Source organism: Eublepharis macularius, chromosome 16, assembly GCF_028583425.1.
Source record: "Eublepharis macularius isolate TG4126 chromosome 16, MPM_Emac_v1.0, whole genome shotgun sequence".
Classification (NCBI taxonomy): domain Eukaryota; kingdom Metazoa; phylum Chordata; class Lepidosauria; order Squamata; family Eublepharidae; genus Eublepharis; species Eublepharis macularius.
Genome location: NC_072805.1, coordinates 18941912 through 18964563, shown reverse-complemented (window position 1 = coordinate 18964563; position 22652 = coordinate 18941912). Strand labels below are relative to the sequence as shown.

The following is a 22652-nucleotide window of genomic DNA, read 5'->3' as shown; positions in this document are numbered from 1 at the left end:
AACCCACTGAGTTCCACCACCTCTTTTCCCAGAAAAAAAGCCCTGCCGCCACCACATAGCTTGCAAAGGTTCAATGATGCACTTCCAGTCCCAGACGTTGCTGCAACAAAGTAAGCACTGACTTAGGGCTTATCTATATGTTACAACAAACGTGAGTTGTGTCCTGATGTGACTCCCCAACCACACCTTTACAACGCACTCCACCACTTGGTGTGGCTGTGAGTGCTGCATGGGAAAAGGAGAGTCTTCTGGGTTCCCTCCTGGGGTATTTTCATCAATGCAAACGGCCCTTTTTGCCCCTTCCTCAGCTCCATGTGTCACATGGTCCCAGGACACATGGAACGGAGGCAGGGGGAAACAGCCTCCCCAAGTACAGCTGTTTCTGCTTTCTAAAATGATGGGGGAGAAAACCCTGAAGCCCGTCTTCCCTCTTTCAAGCGCTCAGAGCGCCAAAGTGCTTTGTAAAGGTGAGTCCCATTAGGCCTGTGTGGTTGTGAGTCATGTCAGGGAAGTCTCAACCCAATTTGTGCCTGTTGTTAGATATTCCTGGAATTTTAGCCTGTCCCGCAAGGTTGGATGCCAGGTTCTTGCTTGGAGAGGGGGGAGAGTGGGCAGGCAGGCAAAGGAGAGAAAGATGCATTGTGCCCTGATCTGTTTGCTGTGTGCACACACACGCACACACCCTATAAGCCTTTGCCCACCTTTGGTGTCCCTGTATAGAGGGACTTGGCTGGTGCCCAGAGGGCTTCACAGGTGGCAGGTGTTACGGGCTTTGAAGTCTGTGTCTAGCTTCCTCCGTCAGCTTGGTGGAAATGTTTCCTTTTTAAGAGCAGAGACCCTTTGAAAGCAACCGGAGATGCACCAGAGGTGGGGTGTGAGGAGCGCGCTGTCAGGAAGCCATGCTACGTGCCAAACAGACACTGCGCTCCCAGGGGGCTCATTACGTGTCTGCAAAACCCATCGAGTGTTGGTTTCCAGCGTCAGGGGCATAACAGCGAACTCGGCCATTTCACACAGGATTTCCTTCTGCCAAAGTTGCTGTTTGCATACAACCAGATTGGTCCCCGGCCATAACCGCCATCACCTTTACAGGTCTTTGAGGGGGCGCCACCCTTGCCATTCGTTCTGGCGGCTGCCTGAGCAGTGGCCAAGCTTGCCACTTTGGAAAGGAGCTAGCAGTATTGTGGGGGGAGGAAGGGGAGGGAGAAATCTTTCCTCAGGAATCCAGGCAAGCGATGTGAGGCTATGCATAATTAACTTGTGGGATTAATTGCCTCGGGACGCAGCTTGGGATGCGCCCCTGGCTCAGGGCCTGTTCAAACACTGCTGTTCTAGTGTGGCTCTTCAGGGATTTGTTGGGAGCGAGGAGAATGGCAAAAAGCAGCAATGAGGCAGGGCTCGGCGTCTCAAGAATCTGAGCTTTCATTTTGAAAACCGCCAGCCCGCCGTCTCGTGTCGTCTGTTGGAGGGGGCCTGTGGCGTCATACGGCATGATGATGACATCAATGCAACGTATTGTGTTAAAGGAGATGTGATGAGGAAGACGGTAGAAGAGGAGGTGGAGGGGGCGGCAGCAGGGCAGGGTGTCTTCTAACAACTAGGTTTGCCTTTAGACAAGATTCTGATCTTGGTGGTATGCAGGGCTTTTTTTCTGGGAAAAGAGGTGGTGGAACTCAGTGGATTACCCTCAGAGAAAATGGTTACATGGCTGGTGGCCCCGACCCCTGATCTCCAGACAGAGGGGAGTTGAGATTGCCCTCCGCGCCGCTCCAGCATTGGGGCTGTTGTTGGGGATGGAGAGGAGGAGGAGGAGGGATGGTTAAGGCTGCCCCTCCCTCCTCTTGTATCCACTCTGGTAGCAGTTTTCCCCAGGCCAATTTAGCTAAGGATCCTGACGGTGTTTTGCCATCTTTTGGGCATGGAGCAGGGCTCACTGGATGTGTGTGTGTGTGTGTCTGGGGGAGAGGTAGCTGTGAATTTCCTGCATTGTGCAGGGGGTTGGACTAGATGATCCTTGAGGTCCCTTCCAACCCTATGATTCTATGAAAATGTCTAACAACTCCAGGTGGTTAATTCTCCATGTGGCCACCGTGGGAGGAGGGGAAAGGGTCAAACAGCTTCTCCTCTTCCTTCTCTTCCATTCCAAAATCACAAGCTCTCACAGCTTGCTTTTCAGTTTAAACTGAATGCTAGGAGACAGTTGCCCCTGTTGGCGGTGTAGAATCTTACATGGCCATACAGTGCAAGCATCTGTGGGCCAAGCTACACATGACGAATGACACTTGAACAGCAAGTGTATTTCTCCCTGTTCACTTGCCCTCCACTCAATCCACTTGCCGTTCAAGTGTCATTCGTCATGTGTAGCTTGGCCCTAAGTTTTTCCAACCCTGCCTGATTCTGGTTCTGTGGAACTGGAGGGCCAAACCAAGGCTTTAGTGCCTCTGGGGTTCTGAAGGTGTTGGAGGAGGCTTCGAGGTGGAGCAACTGAATTGCAGGTCTGTGATCCTTTTTTACAAAAGAGCCTTGAGCATGCCCCATCTTGCTGGCTCCTGCCCACATCCTCTTGGCATCTCCCTTTCCATGCCGTTGTCAGAGTCCAGTGTTCCGAGACAGCATTGATCTCAGACTGCTCTCTGGGGAGGGATTCTTCAGGGCTTGCTCATTTCCTCGGGAAGTCTCGTCCGTTTCCCTTCTGTCCCCCCTGGCTGGCCGTCTCTTTCCCCTTCCTTCCAGCCTGGGCTTCTCATCAATCTGTCACATTTTTATCCTACCTTTCTTCCAAGGCACTTTGAGTGGCTTTGCATTGCTTCTCCGTCCTCTGTTTTATTGTCACAGCGACCCTGTAAGGTAGGGGAAGTGTGTGTGGGGGGCAGTGGCTGCCCCAAGGGGAGTTTCATAGCAGAGTGGGGATTAGAACCCAGGTTCTCCATGTCCTAGTCTGAAACTCTAACCACTGCACCACACTAGCTAGATAGTACGCACTGGCTTCCAATCGAGCATCCTACTGGAGTCCTACCACCACTACTTCTGCCTTTCCCATGTCTCTTGAGCAATGTCTCTCCTTCTCATAAGATTGGATCACTCTAGTAGTTCATTGAGTCCAACATTGTGGCTCACACAGTGGCCAACAAATTGCCCTGGAGGGTCAAACAGACAGGGCAGAGGCTGAGGCCTTTCCCTGATGTTACCCCCCTAGCACTGGTTTTCAGAGATGTGGAGGTTCCTTTTAGTCACCATGGCTAGTAGCCACTGATGGATGGACCTAGACGCCATCTAATCCCCTTTGAAAGCCACCTGTACTCCTTGTGGCCATCGCTACATCCTTTGGCAATGAATTTCCCCTTGCTGAGATGGGGATTGTGCTTCATGATGGAGGCACAAGAGGTTTACTTCTCACTGAAGTGAGCCTCCTGTGTCCAGGCATTCGGACACGATAAGTGTTGTCAGGGGCATAAAAGGGGGAGACCCTTCAGTTTTCCATCTGACCCTGCCATCTAGCCCCCCCAGTTTGTAGCACGCTAATTCTAAACAGGTTGCTTACTTGGACTGTCTTCGAAATACGGTGTCAAGCAGTTGGGGGTGTTACTTGTGTGGCAGCCAATAAGTTGGTTTGAGCCCACCCAGAAACAATTTGGAATTCCTCTTTGGAGTCGACCCGGCCAGCTGGAGAGAACATTGGTTTGGAGATGTGGGAAGCCAAATTTTGTAGCTGTGCTTAACTCTGAAGCTTTCAGGGTGGCCTTGGGCAGACCCGCTGTCTCTTTACACACTTCACAAAATATCATGAGCTGCTTCTTCTGAAGCTTGGAGAAACTGTGTCTTTGAAGATACCCTGTATAACCACCCTTTCAGTTTTGGTGCCTGAACTGCTTTGTTACTCAGCATTTTTCGTCAACTTTTTATTGAACCCCTCTCCCATACCCTCTTGAACTACTCTGATGGTGAACATTACCGGGTAGATCAATCAGAATTTATTTCACTGATCAATTTACCACCTTTAGTTTGCTCAGTCACATGCCTGCCCTTGCTATAGCACCTGCGTTTATATGACCCTCGTTGGCCAGGGGATGGAATATCTGTTTACATTTTAATGTCGCTCAACTTCCATCTGTGGGGAAGGTTGCCGAGTTCTCCAGACTCCAGAGTGACAGCAAGTGTGGTCTAATGATTAGCATTTTGGATTAGGTCTCAGGAGTCATAAGTTCAAATGAAACTGTCAATATAACCTTGTTACCCAATTTTGGGGGGGGGGGAGGTCCTTGCAAGTTGGGGAAATTAGCATGCAAGGAGAGGAAGCGAGAGGGTGTAACTGCAAGATCTCCACCTGTGTATATAAAGATTGCCCCTGTAGAGAACTCTTCCAATAAAGAAGCAGATGTTCAATCCAAAATGGTTTTTATTTATAAAATAATAAAGATCATTTGCACATAAAACACACAGCACACATACAGAGCTAACTAGAAAGCATGGAGGAAAATTGGAGAGAATGGCAGGGTTGGATGATAGTTACCAATCCAGAAGAAGGCATTTGTGAGAGAGAGTGTTGAGTGACCAGCGCTTCGAGGAAGGAGAGAGAAGAGGCTCATACGGGAGTCTGAGGGTGGATGCTGGATCCGAGGGCATGCACACCACTATGGTGGAAGAGCAGCTCAATTATACTGTGGATTGCATCTTCTGCCCCAAAACAATAACTTAATGGTCATCTCTGGGTGAGACAAAGAACTGGAAAGCTATCTCTGGAGCAAGACAATAAAACTGGAAACGTTTGATTAAGACTTCCTGGGCAAAATTAAAGTTATCAGTGATGATTGATGACCCACGATGGCTGGATAGATGAGGCTATCAGAGCCCTGAATCACCCAGAATGGGAGAGTGAGTAAGGAGAAGATCGGCAGGGTGTGTTAGGAAATTAATTCAGGAACTCTGGGAAGACCTTATTGTCTTAGGATCTTGGCACATCTCTGGGGCTTGGGGGCTGAAAGCTGGTCTCGCCTGGCAAGTCACATGCTAGTAATTTTCCAGCTCCTGGCCAGGATCTGGCAGCCATTTCCTGCCTTGCTAGGCAGCCTTTCTATGTTTAAAACACACATGGAGAGGGGCTTATGATATTGCCATATTCTTAAGCCTTCTTAATAGTCTTGAGGGCAGGTCTGACCGCTAACAACCTTGTGCTGGTCATTTTCTCTTGGTTTAGCCTACTACACTGGGATGTTGTGAGAATAAACTGGGGGAGTAGAGAACCTTGTATCTTGGGAATGGACTCCCTGAGGAGATCAAGAGGGCATTGGTTTCTTCAAGGTGCCCCATTTCTTTTAATTTTACTTCCTTTATATCCAAACTGTCTCCCTGTTGGAGACCCAAAACAGCTTTACATGGTTCTCCTATCCTCCATTTTATCTTCAGAACAACCCTGTGAGGTAGGAGTAATATTTTGCATTTAGGGAGTTTGTTAGGCTGAGCTTGTGTGGCTGGCCCAGTGTCACCCCGCAAGCTTCCATGGTAGAGGGGATTAAAATCTGGTTTCCCCAGATCCTAATCCAACTATTTATAGGGGATTTTGTGAACGGATGATTTTTGTCATGAATCATAAGCAGTTTGGGGTTTTTTTTTTTGTTACACCGGAAACTTGATACATAGAACAAGGTGATCAATGTATAAATACATATCAAGTAGAGAATTCCATAGAATCCATCTGAATGAACATGTCTTTCCAGATCTTTTCCAGTTCATAAGCATCCCGATACTTCTGCAGAGCTATGAGCTTAAACCAAATTTAGAAACCCTTAACATTTCCCAACCATTCTTCCTTCTTAGGAATATTTTTTGGCTTCCAAAGCAGTTTTACTTGATTATTGTTTTATGCAAGCATTGATTGTCGTAGAACCAGTGCAGACTGTTTTTTGTGAGCCATGAATGACAGTAGGAAGGTCTCTTTAATAACAAATAATTATGCACCATCCTAAACTCCCTAGGAAGTGGAGGGGGAAAAAATTAAGTGCTTCTGAGCATGCACTCTGAATGGTAGCGAGAACCAGGGAGTGCCAACTATCCTAGAAAATGTGGTCTAAAATAAGTCTGCTCTTGTATATGTAGCATTTGAAGAACAAGCGTGTTTTCCGTGCTCTTGGTAACTACACCATCTCTACCTTTCCCTCCTCCTCTGCTTTTTTAAAAAACGAACCTTTTAATTAAGTTTTAAGGCAGATACAGGAATAATCAAGAGATTGTCGGTTCCAATGAGGAGTCCTTACCTTCATTCGCTGAAGTCTGTAACCGGCTCCACAATATCTAATTAACTGGTGCAGAGTCAACAATGTTGTTCTACTGGGGAATCGATGGATAACATTCTTCCCAGTAGAGGGAAGATGGCTCTAGATAGAAAGGAGGGGGGGGGATGTTTTTCTGGGATTTCAGTGTGTGTTCGTGCACGGAGCCCTCTTGTGAGATCTGGTACTCTACAGGCCATTGATGCAAGGGGTTTTTTTTGCTTATGTTGGTCCTCTTGGGCAATTCAGCACCAACTTTGCACTTTCCCTGTTGCCGAGACTTCTCTGATTTGGTATTAAAAGGTTGTTCTGGAGGGATTATGGAGCACAATTTCCAGCATGATAAGGACAGTGTAGACGACTGGGGAAGGCAATAGCAAACCACCCTGTAACAAAAAGTCTGCCAAGAAAACGTCATGTTGTGACGTCCCCCCATGGGTCAGTAATGACTCAGTGCTTCCACAGGGGATCACCTTTACCTTTAAGGACAGAAATACCCTGAAAATCTCTGGCTCCTTATTATGCAGCAGTGCTGTGCAGTGGCTAGAGTGTCAGACTAGGGTCTGAGAAAGCCAGGTTCCTCGCTCTGCAATGGCAGCTGACCGAGTGGCCCTGGGCCTGTCACACCCTCTCAGTCTAACATACCTCACAAGGTTGTTGTGAGGATAAATGGAGGAGAGATGAATAACATGAACTGTTTTGGGTCCCTATTATGGAGAAAGAAAAAGAACAGAGTCAGATTGCAGGTTGCAACCAAGTTAGCGACCCCATCCACAGGGCATTCGAGGCAAGAGATGAGCAGAGGTGAGTTGCCGTCACCTTTCTCTGCATAGTGACCCCAGCCCTCTGTGGTCTTCCATTAGGGTTGCCAGCTCCAAGTTGAGAAATTCCTGGAGATTTGAGGAGTGAAGGCTGGAAAAGGCATCGTTTGGGGAGGGAAAAGACCTCAGCATTGTATAATTCCATAGAGTCCACCCTCCAAAGCAGCCATTTTCTCCAGGTGAATTGATCTCTGTAGCCTGGAGATCAGTTGTAATTCCGGGAGATCTCCAGCCACCACCTGGAGGCTGGCAACCCTATCTTCCATCCAGGTGTTGACTGTGGCACACTCAGCTCAGCTCCCAAGCTCTGACAAGCCCCAGTCAAGCTGAGCCATTCAAGCTACTATTGGGGAGAAAGAAGAGGTAAATATGAAGCAAATAGACATCCAAGAGGTCTGATGGTTGTTCAGTGAATGGTTTATGTTTTTTCTAGCATAACATGGTCCCATCACACTGGGGTAGCATATATTGATGCTTATTTATTTAAAAAGCCTTTCCACCCAATTCAGGGTAGCCCAAGCTACCCCAATCTTGTCAGATCCCAGAAGCTAAGCTGGATTGGCGCTGGTTAGCTCTTGGATGGGAGAAGGAAGGAAGTCCACAAAGGAAGTCCAGGGCTGCTGCCCAGAGGCAGGCAAGGGCAAACCACCTCTGAACGCCTCTTGCCTTGAAAACCGTATGGAGTCTCCATCAGTTGACTGTGGCTGAATCAGCACACCCTCGGAGCGTCCCGGCGTTGCACTAAATGTTCGCTAAACACCCAGAAGTGTAGCTTCTTTCTAGCGCAATTCAGAAATCGCGCTTGAAAGATGCTATACTTCCGGGTGTTTAGCAAACATTTAGCGCAACGCCGGGACGCTCCGAGGGTGTATGGATTCAGCCTGTGACTTGATGGCAACAAAAAAAAAGGCAAACATGAAAACTTTTCGAACATTTAAGAAGCTCTTAAAATGCAAATATATATAAAACTATTTAAAACAATGGATTAAAAAAATAATATAAACACATAAAAAGAAGTGGGGAGCGGGGCTAATAAAAGTTAGTGAGGGAAAGTCAGATGAAACAACGAAGTCTTCACCCCCTTGTGGAAGACGATAGAGGGAGACAGACTGATCCCCCGGGGAAGGGCGTTCCAGAGTTTTAGGGCCATGACTGAGAAGGCCGCTGTCTAGCCTCAAGACGGCAGGGCACCTGGAGCAGAGCATCCAAAGATGGCCATAGTGGCCAGGTAGTTCATATGAGAGTAGGTTTCAGGTATGCTGGACCCAGGCTGTACACAGCTTTAAGAATCAATGTCGCTATCTGCTGGTGAGAGATAAATTCAAGTTATTGACTTTTTGCTTAAATAATTTATAAGCCCTGAGTGTGCGTGTATGCCAGTGATCTACAACGTGGTGCATACCTTTGAGTTTCCTGGTGCCCACATCCTTCTCGCCCCACCCCCACATAAAGAACCTGGCTTTCCTCCAGTGCTCAGGAACAAGAAGTGATTCAAAAGGGCCCATTTGGAAACTGCTATCTCCATCCTAGGAGGGTGCTTGGCTTGTAGCCTTCCAAGATTGGGGTTCCCTGCTGTATGTTAGGGGTTGTTGTGACCATAGAACTGGAGACTTTGATCAGGAAGAAATCTTTGCTCCGCCATAAAAGCTCTCTGATCCTAGACTAGTCTAATTTGTCACACAGGGTTGTTGTAAGGATAAAATGAGGACAAGATAATGAGAACGGCCGTGCATTTTAGTCCTGAGTTTCTTGGATGAAGAGTGGGGTTTATAAAGGTAACAAATAGGCAGTTGTGGCAGGATGGAGCTATTCCCAAAAAAGATTCTGCTCGGCCATAATCTTCTCGCAAAGCTTGGGGTGATGTGTGAGTTCAACGAGGACTAGTGTGGTATAATGTTTAACAGACAGGATAGAGTTACTCCAATCTAAGCCTGTTGCGAGTTGTGAACCAGAGCCAAGCTACAAGTGACGCCTGACACAGGTTGGACACTTGTCAGCTTCCCTCAAGTTTTGATGGGAAATGTAGGCGTCCTCGACTTGCAGCTGTAATGGAGAGCCAAGCTGTAAAACCAGGATGCCTACATTTCCCATCAAAACTTGAGGGAAGCTGACAAGTGTCCAACCTGTGTAAGGCGTCACTTATAGCTTGGCTCCCAGTTTAAATTGCACCTCTGCCATGAATTCTCCAGATGGCAAGTCACTCTCCTTTCTGCACCCTCTCATGTGCAATACGGGAGTGAAAATACTGACCTACCTTATAGGCTAAACGTATAAAGCACACATAACATTCCAAAGCATGGTAACAATGCAAAACTTGTCTGCACTTGGGTGTATTCACTTACTCGGTTACACAACGTTTGATCTCGGAGTGACCTCTGATTTTCCCGGGATGTTCAGGTAGCAAACAAAGTGAAATAAGAATGTCAACAGAACAGGGGGTTCTTCTTTCACCCTCTCTCATCTTGGAGTTTGTGAGTGTGTGGACACACGCAAGATTACCATCTTAAATAGGGGGACATGATAGTTCTGCACTAAGAAGGAGAGTCCGATGGAGGAGTCAAGCAAATGGGGCTGCAATACTGTTGTTCATGTAGAAGGATATTATCAGCCTTGGCTAACCATCCTTAATTTTGCAACCTTTTGCACCACTTTCATGTAAACGCACCTTCCGTTTCCATCCCCGTTCTCCAGATTTACCGGCGTTGCTGGCTGGTGTTTCGGAAATCTTCTAGCAAAGGCCCTCAGCGGCTGGAGAAGTATCCAGACGAGAAGTCAGTGTGTTTACGTGGCTGCCCAAAGGTAAGTCTCTCTTCTGAATGTAATAACTCTTTGGTCCTTGGGCTGGGGGGAGTGCAGTGGGAGAGCTGTCCCAGTTTCCCCCCAGTTAGTTACCTCTTTCACAGCATGGGGTCCCCTCAGGGAGAGGCTGGAGTGGGCAACTTCCTACATGCAGCTGACTTGCCGTTGGCCTAGTTTGACGATGTTCGGCAACATTTTCTACTTTGACAACATTCTCATTATCGTTAAATGCCTCTCCAGGGCACCGTTGGGCCCATGTGACACTTCATGCAGGAAAAACGCTGCCCAGGGGAGCCCCAGTGGCAAAAAATAGCATGTTTATGTTTTAAAGAGAGGGGCCTTTCTTACTGAGCTTTTTGCTGGTCATCTGTTCTCAACTAACCTTCCAAGTCCTGGCTTCCCCAGCATCTTAAGTTACCTCTAATACAATGACCCCCCATCTACCGATCTGTAAACACACACACATGCTTATAGGCTCTTGAAAAAACAGGGCCAACAGTAGGAGGCAAGCTTGACAGGGCCATGTCTCAGTGGTAGAGTATCTACTTGGCATACAGAAGGTCACAAGTTCAATCCTCGCCATGCCCAATTAAAACAATCAGGTAGGAGATGATACGAAAGACTCTACCTGGGACCCTGTAGAACTGCTGCCAGAGTAGACAATACCGCCCTTGATAGGCAAGAGGTCTGACTTAGTATAAGGCAGCTTCTTCTTTAAAGGGCCATAAAGGAGGTAAGGTTGGCAGGACAATGGCCATGGCTCAGTGGTAGAGCATTGGCTTGGCGTGCACAGGGTCCCAGGTTCAATCCCTGGCATGGCCACTTAAAAGGGCCACCTCCACTGGAGGCTTTGAAAAGCATAGATAATACCAACCTTGATGATAGACCAATGGTCTGCTCAGTATTAGGCAGCTTCATGTGTTAACCTACAAATGGGCTGCTGCTGCAACTGGTGCTACTCTTGCTTGGCAGTTGGTGCCCAAGCAGATCAGAGTTAGGTTGCAACTACAAGACCATAACAGGATGTGTTGTCTGTTATTTCCAGTCGTTGGGTGGCTATTAACATGCGGTGAAATTTCAGCTGAGCACCTGTTCTGGGCCACATCAAAAGTGGGTTCGTTAGGAGCATGCAGCCTTCTAAGGAGCATTGTTCAGTTATGCAGATGATGTTTGATGAGTTGAAAATGACATGAATGCAGCTGCTCCTCGCCCCCCCCCCCCCACCCATGGCAGTTGATAGTTCCACTTGACATATTGATGCCCAGATTTGGCAGATTCTCCTGTTTGGTCGCTAATTACAGCCTGCTGTAGTTGCATTGCACAATTCCAGAATCAGGGGGGAAAGATCTATTCCAATTTCTGGATCTACTCCTAGAGACATTATAGTACTCTGCAGGATTTTCTATGAAAGAAACTTTGTTCAAAGAATTATGCAAAATCCAATCGACTACCTTTAATACTGCACCAGTTTTAATATATCAAGATTTACACACAGATATACTGAGGTGTGTATGTGTAGTCCATCCTTTGGCAGAGAAGTTGTGTGCTGCAAAGCTTGTCATTGGCCTTATGGAGAAGACCATACATAGTGCTGGATCCCAAGAATCTGTTCTGCTAGCAGAAACACTTTCCTCTGGCAAAAAGCACCTTCCCGGATGCAAAAACTTTTGGAGTTAAAAGAAGGCTCCTTCTGCCAAAGGAGAATGCCCCTGACTGTGGAACAGATCTGCAAGGTCCATCCCTTAGACAGCAGCTACTTTGCATGAGAAATGCCAACAAATATGAATGCTTCACAACTGTGTCGCCTATTGGAAGGTAACGAGTGCACTGACTTTGCAAAGATTCCATGCAAAGGAAACTAGGCAAAGACACAACAGTAGAAACATACATGTTTCTGCTAGTAAATATATTGCCCTTGTCCCTGATAAATTGGCAGTCGTTTAGCCGCCAGTTCTGACTTCAGCTGTCTTTCAGTGTTCTTGTTTTTATCCCATAATGTGTGCAGCTTATTTCCCCTCCCCCCTTAATTACTGAAGCAATTTGCGTAATGGTTTTTACAGTTCTTCTTGGAGATACATATAGGCTATTATAATGAATTTGCTGACTTATTGAAAGACTGATGAGTACTATTAATATAATATAATTTAATGTAAAAGGACTAAGTAGTACCATCAAAGGAAGAAGAGTTGCTACTACCATTAAAAAGTCTGTTATATCTTTGATATACAAGAGCCACCTCGTAGAAACAAAGCTGACAGACTCTATAAGATCCTTGGTTTACATAAAACTGGGCTCCTCAAAGTCTAGAGGAAAAAAGTTTGATTTTGACTGTAAATAAATACTTGGACAGTCCAGAGGTAGATATAAGGCCTCCCTCCCGCATATGAAATAAGGCACTTTTATATTAGCATTGATATATTCTTTCAGTGTAAATCATGTACCCATCTTTCATAAAACTTTAGACTCCTTAATAACTTTAAGGAAGATAAAATTCTCATAGGAGGCAACCTGAATGTTAGATAAAACTGATGCTGTCAATAAAAATCAAGTTCCAACCATTCAAAATTCAAATATTTTTAATTGAAGTCTAATTGATTAGACTTCTGGAGGTAAAATAATCCCAAACCTTAACAGTTCACGTATTGTTCAGCAAGATATAACATGTGAACAATAAACTGTGGCTTGGATCCTACGACATCATCATCATGATAACAATAATAATATTTGATTTATATACGTCCTTCAGGATAACTTAATGCCACACTCAGAGCAGTTTACAAACTGTGCTATTATTATCCTCATGACAATCACCCTGTGAGGTGAGTGGGGCTGAGAGAGCTGTGATTGACCCAAGGTCACCCAGCTGGCTTCATGCAGAGGAGTGGGCAATCAAACCCGGTTGTCCAGATTACAGTTCTGCCACTCTTAACCACTCCACCAAACGACACTAAAGTGTGTTATTATCCTCACGACAATCACCCTGTGAGGTGGGTGGGGCTGAGAGAGCTCTGAGAGAGCTGTGACTGACCCAAGGTCACCCAGCTGGCTTCAAGTGGAGGAGTAGGGAATCAAACCTGGCTCTCCAGATTACAGTCCTGCCACTCTTAACCACTCCACCAAACGACACTAAAGTGTGTTATTATCCTCACGACAATCACCTTGTGAGGTGGGTGGGGCTGAGAGAGCTCTGAGAGAGCTGTGACTGACCCAAGGTCACCCAGCTGGCTTCAAGTGGAGGAGTAGGGAATCAAACCTGGCTCTCCAGATTACAGTCCTGCCACTCTTAATCACTACACCAAACTGGCTCATCATACCCCTCATGCTTCTTGCCCACTGCTGCAGAGGATTTCTTCTACTGAGTCGCTTGCTTCTTCTGCTACTGGCACTTCCACGTGTGTAAGAGTTCCTTGGAAAACACTGATCTTGAGCATGCAGAAAAGTTAGTAGCAGAGGAAGCAAGCATTACAGCAGAGAAAAGCCAGAGGAAAAACATAAGGGGAACAATGTCAGTGATCAGACTAGGACTGGGCTCAAAATCCCACTCGGCTACAAAAGCTTGTGGGGTGACCTTGGGCCAGTCATGCTCTCAACTTAGCCTACTTCACAGGCTGGTTGTTGTGAAGATAAAATAAAGGAGAAGAGAACAATATAGTCCCCATCGTAGAGAAAGGCTGGGTATAAATGAAGTAAAATAAATAAATACCTAACAAAATTGGCCTCAGACAGTTACTGATTCAGTCAGTATGTTTCAAACCAGGCCTCAGTGCCTCCAGCTCTTCAGTGGCATCCCTCATCATGTTTATGGCACCTCAAATTGTGGTGGAGAGTGCCCTCAAATCATAGCTGGCTTATGGCGCCCCCTAGTGGGGTTTTCATGGCAAGAGACTAACAAAGATGGTTTGCTGTTGCCTGCCTCTGCAGCCCTGGTCTTCGTTGGAGGTCTCCCATCCGAGTACTAACCAAGGCTGACCCTGCTTAGCTTCTGAGATCTGATGAGATCAGGCTCACCTGGGCTATCCAGGTTAGGGCCACCTTGCAATTAAAGGAAACCATTTCTAATAAAGCTCTTATTTGAAATGCATCAGTTCTTTAAAGTTAATGCTTCAGCAGAGAAGCTATGAAACATCCTTTGGGATACCAGGAAGGTGGTTCTAAGGGGTGTAATAATCAGTAAGGGTTCTAGGAAACATCTTGAAAGAATCAGAATACTAGGATGGGTGTGGGGGAAAGAGCCACAAAACTTTAGGCAGTAATAATATTTATAGAGGAGCCCCGTGGCGCAGAGTGGTAAGCTGCAGTACTGCAGCCCAAGCTCTGCTCATGACCTGAGTTCGATCCCGGAGGGAAACTGTGTTCAAATAGCCAGCTCAAGCTTAACTCAGCCTTCCATCTTTCCAAGGTCGATAAAATGAGTACCCAGTTTCCTGGGGGTAAAAGTGTAGATGACTGGGGAAGGCAATGCCAAACCACCCCGTAACAAAAAGTCTGCCAAGAAAACGTCATGCTGCAACGTCCCCCCCATGGGTCAGTAATGACTCGGTGCTTGCACCTTTACCTTTTTACGTAATATTTATAGACTGCTCTCTGGAAAACAAAACAAACTTTAATTGTTAGAAATTAATGAAGCCCACAGAGCAAAAGTCCATCATAATCAAAACTATTATGAATCTAGCATGGTGGTAGAGAGTGCCCTCAAGTCATAGCTGATCTATGGTGACCCCTGGTGGGGTTTTCATGGCAAGAGACTAACAGAGACGGTTTGCCATTGCCTGCCTCTGCAACCTTGGTCTTCTCTGAAGGTCTCCCATCCAATTACTAACCAAGGCCAACCCTGTTTAGCTTCTGAGATTTGACGAGATCAGGCACTTCTGGGCTATCCAGGTCAGGGCATGCATCTAGCATAGATGGCTTTAAAAAGAAATGAGAGTCAAAGCAGGGAAGGCTATCAATTGCTACCTGACAACGGGGACCTCCACGTTCAGAGGCTGGAAACCTTTGAATAACAGCGCCAGGAGATGACATCAGAAGGACATCAGCCTCTGGTTTGTTTGCAGGTTCCTACTTTGCAGTTGATTGGACACCATGTTGAGATAAGATGCTGGGCTACATGGACCACCAGTGTGCTCCAACAAAGCATCTCTTGTTTCTGTCTCAGCCATAGAAATTCATGGCAGGAGTTACACCTGGCTTGCGACAGGAAAATCTCTGGAAAAGAAGGCCGTTTTCACACTGCTTACCGGCCACGGAACATCGCGCCAAGCTCCCGGAACGACAGCGACTTCCTGGCGTGAAATCGCGCCAGGAAGTCGCTGTCGTTCCGGGAGCTTAGCGCGATGTTCCGTGGCTGGTAAGCAGTGTGAAAACGGCCGAACACTCTTTAGAAAAATTAGCTTACCCATATTAGATTACCAAAAATCCAAGCAAGTACTGATGCTTTCTTTAACATTTTAGAACCCATTTATTTCTGTTGACAACTCGCAGTTGTCAGTTCTTTATTTTATCTCATGCCAGAAGCTTGTGGAAAGGTATCCTTGTTGCATAGGTGCGGCACTTCCTTTCACTAGAACCATAATAACATTTTACTATGTTATTTGTTGAAACATTTCAAACCTGACTTTCTCCATGGCTCCGAGCAGATTACAATAAAAAATTAAAACATTCGGTGACAATAAAATCCCAAGTTCACCTCCCCACCACCTAACAAAATTTAATAAATTTCCTTCAGCCTAAACTCCATTAAAAGCTCTGGTAAATAAAACAGCCGTACAGTGGCTGTTTCCAAGGACAGTGCTCCCCTCCCTCCTCGGGAAGCTTGTTCCATAAAGTGGAAGCAATCACGGAAAAAGTACGCTCCCTTGTTGATGCTAGGCAGGCCATCTTTAATGAGGGAACAAGCAGAAGGTAGTAATCTGAAGCTGTAAAACAAAGTGTATGATTGCAAAATTTGAGTCCAGTAGCTCCTCGAAAACCAACAAGATTTCCAGGGTATAAGCTTTCATGAATTAAAGCTCACTTCGTCAGATATCAGGTATCTGACAAAGGTAGCTTTGGCTCTTGAAAGGTTTTACCCTGGAAATCTTATTAGTCTTTAAGGGGCAACTGGACTCCAACCTTGCCCTTCTCCTGCAGACCAACACGGCTACCCACTTAATGAAAGCGGACAGTTGTTTACTTTACAAACCTTACCACCTCCTTTCTCTTTATCGTCATATGTGACAGTATTCTGTAACTGTATGTGCTTTAATATGTAATGCGAATAAGCATACGGCAATTTTAAAATGTTTTGAAGGAACTGATTTATTTATTCATTCATTTGAAATGTTGATATGCCTTTTCTTCCGAGCCCTGCTCGAGGCAGCTCATGAAATAAAAGAAGATAAAAGCATAAAATCATTAAAATTTTAAAAACATTGAAAACCCAGCTAAGAAAAAAACACCAGAAACATAAAAGTGGCATATAATACAGGATAACACAGGAGAAAAGAACCTGCCCCAAGCTAACTTACTGTACACTACTGCTATGAAGGGTAGCTTTGTAAATGGCAAGTACAATAGCCGTCTAAAAACCACGCACTTTTTTTTTTAAAGCAGCGTGGATGAACACTAGTAATTTCCATCCTTTGTGGGAGGGAATTTTCACTTTTTGGGCCCTGTTTTCTCCTAGTTAAGGAGAGTTGTTGTGGGGCCCGTGGCACTAGAAGTACTGAAAAATAAAGCAGACTTCTCCTAGTAAAATGGGCTCTCCAGTCTTCCTTTGCTATTTCTATGAATTAATTACAATATTCCCCACCGCCACCACCACCCCATCTTTCTTTTCCCATATGGGATCGAAAGGTTTACAAACAATGATTTTAAGATGTTGTCAACCTCTCCTTCCACCCCTTGAGATTTAAAATCAACAAATATTACAAAAGCAAATCCTCCAAAACAAGCTGTAAATTAATAGAAACTCAAATTTGCTGGAATCACATGAATAACGAGAGCTGCCAGTTGTCACCTGGGTCCAAGCCATGCTGAAATAAGTGTCATCTTGACTTGTTGTTGAATGGGGCATAGGGAGGAATCCAGCTAGGCCTGTCTAATCAGAGAACTCCTAAGTAAGAGTGCTGCTACGAAGGAGGCCCTGTCCAGTTATATCTCAGATGACAGTGGAACACTGATTAGGCTTCACTGAAGACCTTAAGAGGTCCAGAGTAGAGATGGGCATGAACGGGGGGGGGGGGGGGGGAGATGCGGGTCGTGGTTTGTCACATTTCACAAATCACGAACTTTCACGAACCTGCCCTGGTTCGCAAAAATGTGACTTCCAGGCCGGCAAACCACCACTTCCGGGTCAGCAGAAGGTCACTTCCAGGGCAGTAGAATGCCACTTCTGGGTCAGCAGAAGGTCTACAGGAAGTCCATCCCCTGTTGCCTAGGAAACTGATTGATCGGCGCCAGGCTGTCTGCAGTGACGAACCAAAAAACAAACCAAATGAACCAGCCTAAAGTTCATGGTGGTTCATCAGAAATGGGCTCTGATGAACCGCTGTTTTGCGAACCATGAACCAGCCTGGTTCGTGCAAAATTTTGGTTCGTATTTCGGTTTGTGCCCATCTCTAGTCCAGAGCCCATTTAAAGGTCAAAGTCAGTATTTGAATTTGGCTCAGCAACTGAACAGGAGCCAGTGGAGATGGTACACTCTTGGTGTACTGCGCTCCCCCCTCAAAAAATCAGGCCCCACAGTCAATATTTTAGCTCCTGGTCATACCATCATCACCTGACTGCTCACAAGAACTTTCAAGCCCGTTCTTCATGGTGACTCTTACACCATCCAAAATAGACAGCACGCTTAATCCTACCTCCTATGCAATTCCCCAGAAAAGCACCATGAAGTTACCTGTTGAAATGTAAAATGCAGCCATCCATACAGGGTAGGGTAGTAGCCAAACATTTAGGATTGGAGGCAGGGATTATCTTCTTTCTCCTTGTAAGTGCTGGAAGATGGGAAGTAGGATCTGTTGTGTTGGGAGGTGCTCCAGGAAGAGGAACTTGTCCAAAGAATCTTGCTCCTTTACAGGTCACTGAGATCAGCAACGTGAAATGCATCACAAGGCTACCCAAGGAAACCAAGCGGCAGGCCGTGGCTATTGTTTTTACCGATGACTCAGCTCGGACATTCACTTGTGAATCCGGTAAGAGACTAGCATCCAGTTATGGAATTTCCAGTGGCCAGGGCTGGCGACTCCATTGAGGCAACCCTGGTGATCGCCTCCAGCGCTGAGGCGCTGGAGGGGGCACTGGGGGGGGGCGCGCGCCGTGGAGCTGGTGGCAGCAGCATGCAGGCGGCTGACTGGGAGGGATGGGAAGCTGCCTGCACGCCGCACCGGCCACCTACCACACCTGGCCCACAGCTACTGCAGCCTCCCAGCAATCCCACGCTGCTGCTGCCACCGCCAACACGCGCCCCCAGCCGGGAGCAGCAGTCATGGGCCAGGTACGGCGGGCGTCTAGTGTGGTGCATAGAGCAACGGAACAGGAGGGCTGGAAGGACGCAAACGTGCCTCCCCAGCCACCTGCTGAGCCTGGCTGGGCCGGCAGCCTCTCAGCCCTCCCACCCAGCCATCTGCCGCCCCGCAGTCCAGGTGCCCGTGTGTGCTCTGCATGCGCACATGCGCAAGGGGGTAGGAGCAATCCTGAAGCTGCCCCTCCCCATGCCTCAGGCTCCAAAAACTCTGACGTTGGCCCTGTCGGTGGCTTGTGAGCAGTAATCAGAGTGCAAAGCTGTTTGTGTATGCATTTTGGAGTTTGCATTTAGTAGCCTCCTCTGTGCAATGGGACTGAATGCTGACTGAGGGGTTCTTCAATCTTGCAGAGCTGGAGGCTGAGGAATGGTACAAGACCCTGTCTGTCGAGTGCCTGGGGGCCCGGTTGAATGACATCAGCCTTGGTGAGCCAGATCTGTTGGCGCCCGGAGTACAGTGCGAACAGACAGGTAAGGAGTGGTTTGGAGGTCAGGTCTTCCTGTAGAAAATGATACCCTCTTTAAAGTTTAAAGAGCACATATGGTCTCAACAGGGATTTGCCACCCGAGCTTCTGCTGCCTTGGAGGAGGGAAACAGTGGCAAAAATAATGGACCTGAAATTCCAGAATCTGAAAAATGTACCCCAAATGGAATCCTGAATCAGTAACAATGTTCCTGAACATTCAAGATAAAGAGCATGTCCTCCCCAAAATTAGCCCTGACCTGGATAGCCCAGGAGAGCCTGCTCAAAAGCTAAACAGGGTTGGCCTTGGTTAGAAATTGGACAGGAGACTTCCAATGAAGACCAGACTTGCAGAGGCAGGCAATAGAAAACCACCTCTTGCCATGAAAACCCCACTAGGGGGTCATCATAAGTCAACTATGACTTGTGGGCAGGATTTCATTTCCTCCAAAATTAATTAATCCAAAAAATTTCAAAGTAGGCTCCTCCATGAAGCCTTTTTCCCACGGAAAGAAATTGTGGGTCACATCCCAATAATGTTTCCTGTAGTTGCTATTCTGTGTTGTAGCACAAAATAGGAAGGGTAAGAAATACCATCTGGATTGGTAGAAGGGTAGAGCATCTTCTTTGCATGCGGAAAGTCCCAGGTTCAATCCAGAGCAGGTAGCAAGTAATGTGAAATTCTCTACCTGAGACCCCAGTGAGTGACTCCCAGTCAGAATAGACAATACCGACCTGGCTAGGCGGGTTCATTTTGGACCCACTGGCTGGGCCTCTGCTTTACATGCAGAAGATCCCGGGTTCCGTCTTCAGTTAGAAGAAGCGAGGCTTCCATTGACCTCCGTGAATTGGGTCTCCTCCTCCAGATCGATTTAACGTCTTCCTGCTGCCGTGCCCAAACCTGGACATCTACGGCGAATGCAAGCTGCAGATCACCCACGAAAACATTTACCTCTGGGATATGCACAACCCTCGTGTCAAGCTTATCTCCTGGCCCCTGTGTTCGCTGCGCCGCTACGGACGAGATGCCACGCGGTTTACCTTTGAGGCCGGACGGTAGGACGTGCTCAATTTTGAGCTGCTGTCATGTAAAGTGGCCACCAAAATGAAAGAAACGCCGTGACTAACTTACTACTACAGATTTTAAAAGACACAGTACAAAACAGTTAAACCCTCAAGTAATCTTCTTTATATAATGAAATAGAAAAAGTCAATTACACAAGGCAAAAGTGTCCATAACAGCCAGCTAATAGCATCATACATTCCATAGAATTCAAAGTGCAATAGTGCTTGTAAACTTCTTTTTACAAAGTGCAAAGTGCTAGCTTAAAGGGATGGTACCTTCTTAACCAGACAAATACAATACATAGTACAATCCAGAATGAAATTCATCAGCATACAATCAATTATCAATGAATAACAGTACATATACAGCTCACATATTATTAGTAACCGCAACGGGTTTGCTAGCAAGAAATATCCCATTTCTGGCACCCCTTCTTCATGGCAGTTACCAAGAACAATGAATCAGAATCCTTCATACATCAATCTCAATGCACAATGGCCACTCGCTCGAGGGCGTGTGACTTTTGTCATGTAAAGTGGGGCTTCTTTCCATGCAGATGCCAGGCAAACCCTGACTTGATCCAAGAAGTTAGTGTGTTTTGAAGCCTGGAAATAGATACTGGATTCATCCCTGGTTTATTTATATACTTACTTCCAGGGGTCATTTCCCAGAAAAAGAACTGCAGGAACTCATTAGCATATCTCATTAGCATATGCCACACCCCCTGACATCACCGGAAGTGTGTCAGAAGGCACCAGCCACCCCTCAGGCCTATTTCCCCCAAAATCTCCAGGTATTTCCTTAAAGCAGAATGAACTCAAAGCAGTTTACCCTCCTCTGGAGAGCCAGCCCTGCTTGCTTGCATGCACGCACTCACTCTCTCTCACAAGTCACAAATGAAAATAAAGCAGCAGAATGAATTCAAAGCGGCTTACGTTTCTTTGGAGCCCAGCCCCACTCGGCTTGCACTCACTCTGCTGCCTGCTGCTAAAGATGAGGACAGCCAGGAGGAAAAGGAATCACATGGGCGGGGCCAAAACCCACATGACCTCTTTTCAGATCTACCGGAACTCTGTTCTGGCGCATTCCGCCTCCAGATGAGCCCTGCTTACTTTATTTCTGCCCAGTGTCAGTTGGCAAGTAAATCCGCAAGTTCTCCACAGCAATCACACAGATGATTTGGTTGAAGTAACTTTTATTAGCAATCTATCAGGTTCAAGGTGTTCAGACAGTGGAACTGGCAGAAGTGACGTATTGAGGGAAATCATGGTTAGTGATAGGTTAATGTCCCGCCCCCAGGTTAGTAGCCCATTGAAATTCTGGCGCGAACGCCAGAGACAAAAAGTATCAGAGTTTAGATTACAATAGACAACAATAGCAAGTTGGGTATGAAATCATCCCCGTTCTCAGGGAAGATACAATTCAGACTAGCTGCATCTGGCCTCAAGGCCGTTGGCTACAGTAGTGGAAGTGTTTAACTTCAAAGCAGAGATAACACACTGAACTTCCACATAACAGGCATTGGAAGGTACTCAGAACTCTCCATAGTGTCAGAGGATTAATAGGTTGCACATAACATACACATGGCATGTACTGCAGGCAGGCATACATGACGCCCCTCCTCAGTGGGGACGCAAAGCAGCTGTTATCATCACAACTACCCTGTGAAGTAGGTTAGATGGAAAGTGTAAGACTGGCCTAAAACTTCCGAGACAGAGTAGGGATTTGGTCTTCCAGATCCTAGTTTGACACTCTTAACTATTACTCATGCTGTGTCTTTGAGGAATTGTTGAGAACTGGCACAAGGACAGCAGGGCTCATTTCGAGGGGGAACGCGCAGGAACGCAGTTCCGGCAGTTCTCCAAAGAGTTCACATGCCAGGTTTGCCCCGCCCACCTGACTGTTGGCCATTTTGGGCCTGTTTCGGCCTGGATTGGGACCAAAATGGCCTGGATAGGGCCTCTGATGGGTGGTGGATCACTCTCCCACTCAGCAGTGGCCTGATCCTGACCATTTTGGGCTCCTTTTCAGCCATTTTCAGCCATTTCGGCCCTGAATGGCCAGGATTGGGTCCAAAACAGCCAGAATAGGTGATGTCAGGGGGTGTGGCATATGCAAATCAGTTATACTAATGACAGAGATGGCAAGAGGCGTGGCACATGTTAATGAGTTATGTTAATGAGTTCCTCCAGCTCTTTTTCTACGAAATGACCCCTGATGGACAGTATAAAAGAGCCCTTCTCTGGTCCTTGCCTAAGAGGCTGACTGGAATCTGTATGCATGTGAGAGGGGTTTGCTCCAATTGCCCCCTCCCTTCATATTGTACAGGGTAGCATGCCACTGCTCAAACTACACCTTTCCGTTTTCTACCTGCAGCTTGAGGTACAGACAGCGGCCATGTGTGTTTGGGTGTGTGTGTACACCCCTCCCCCCAGGCCAGCTAACTGTCTATAACTCAGGCAGAAGTTTCTGTTCTGTGTGTGAAATGAGCAGTCAGGTACATAAGCAAGATTTGTCACCATAGTGTGAGATCTTTAAAAAAAAAAAGAATAGATCTTTATTTACTAAAATACGCTCTCAATTCACTAGAGCACAAGACTTTGGAAAATGATATCAAAACACTACAAAAAGAACATAAAACATGGGAGGATAACTAGGGTGCACAGTCCCTGGTGTTACTTTGGCATTCCCTTCCTTGAAATGGACGCAAGCCCCCAGGAACTTTGAAAACAA

At 46.6% G+C, this 22652-nt stretch overlaps 1 protein-coding gene across 2 annotated transcripts in view; it reads left to right on the top strand.

Annotated features, from left to right (window-relative positions):
• DOK4 (docking protein 4) overlaps nucleotides 1–22652 on the top strand; it is a 76443-nt gene that overhangs the window by 41406 nt on the left and 12385 nt on the right. For both annotated transcript variants that reach the window (XM_055000632.1, XM_055000631.1), the window contains exons 3-6: nucleotides 9779–9886; nucleotides 17946–18060; nucleotides 18741–18860; nucleotides 19720–19909. In XM_055000632.1, coding sequence (XP_054856607.1) covers nucleotides 9779–9886; nucleotides 17946–18060; nucleotides 18741–18860; nucleotides 19720–19909 — 533 coding nt within the window. The remainder of the gene's footprint in view (nucleotides 1–9778; nucleotides 9887–17945; nucleotides 18061–18740; nucleotides 18861–19719; nucleotides 19910–22652) is intronic.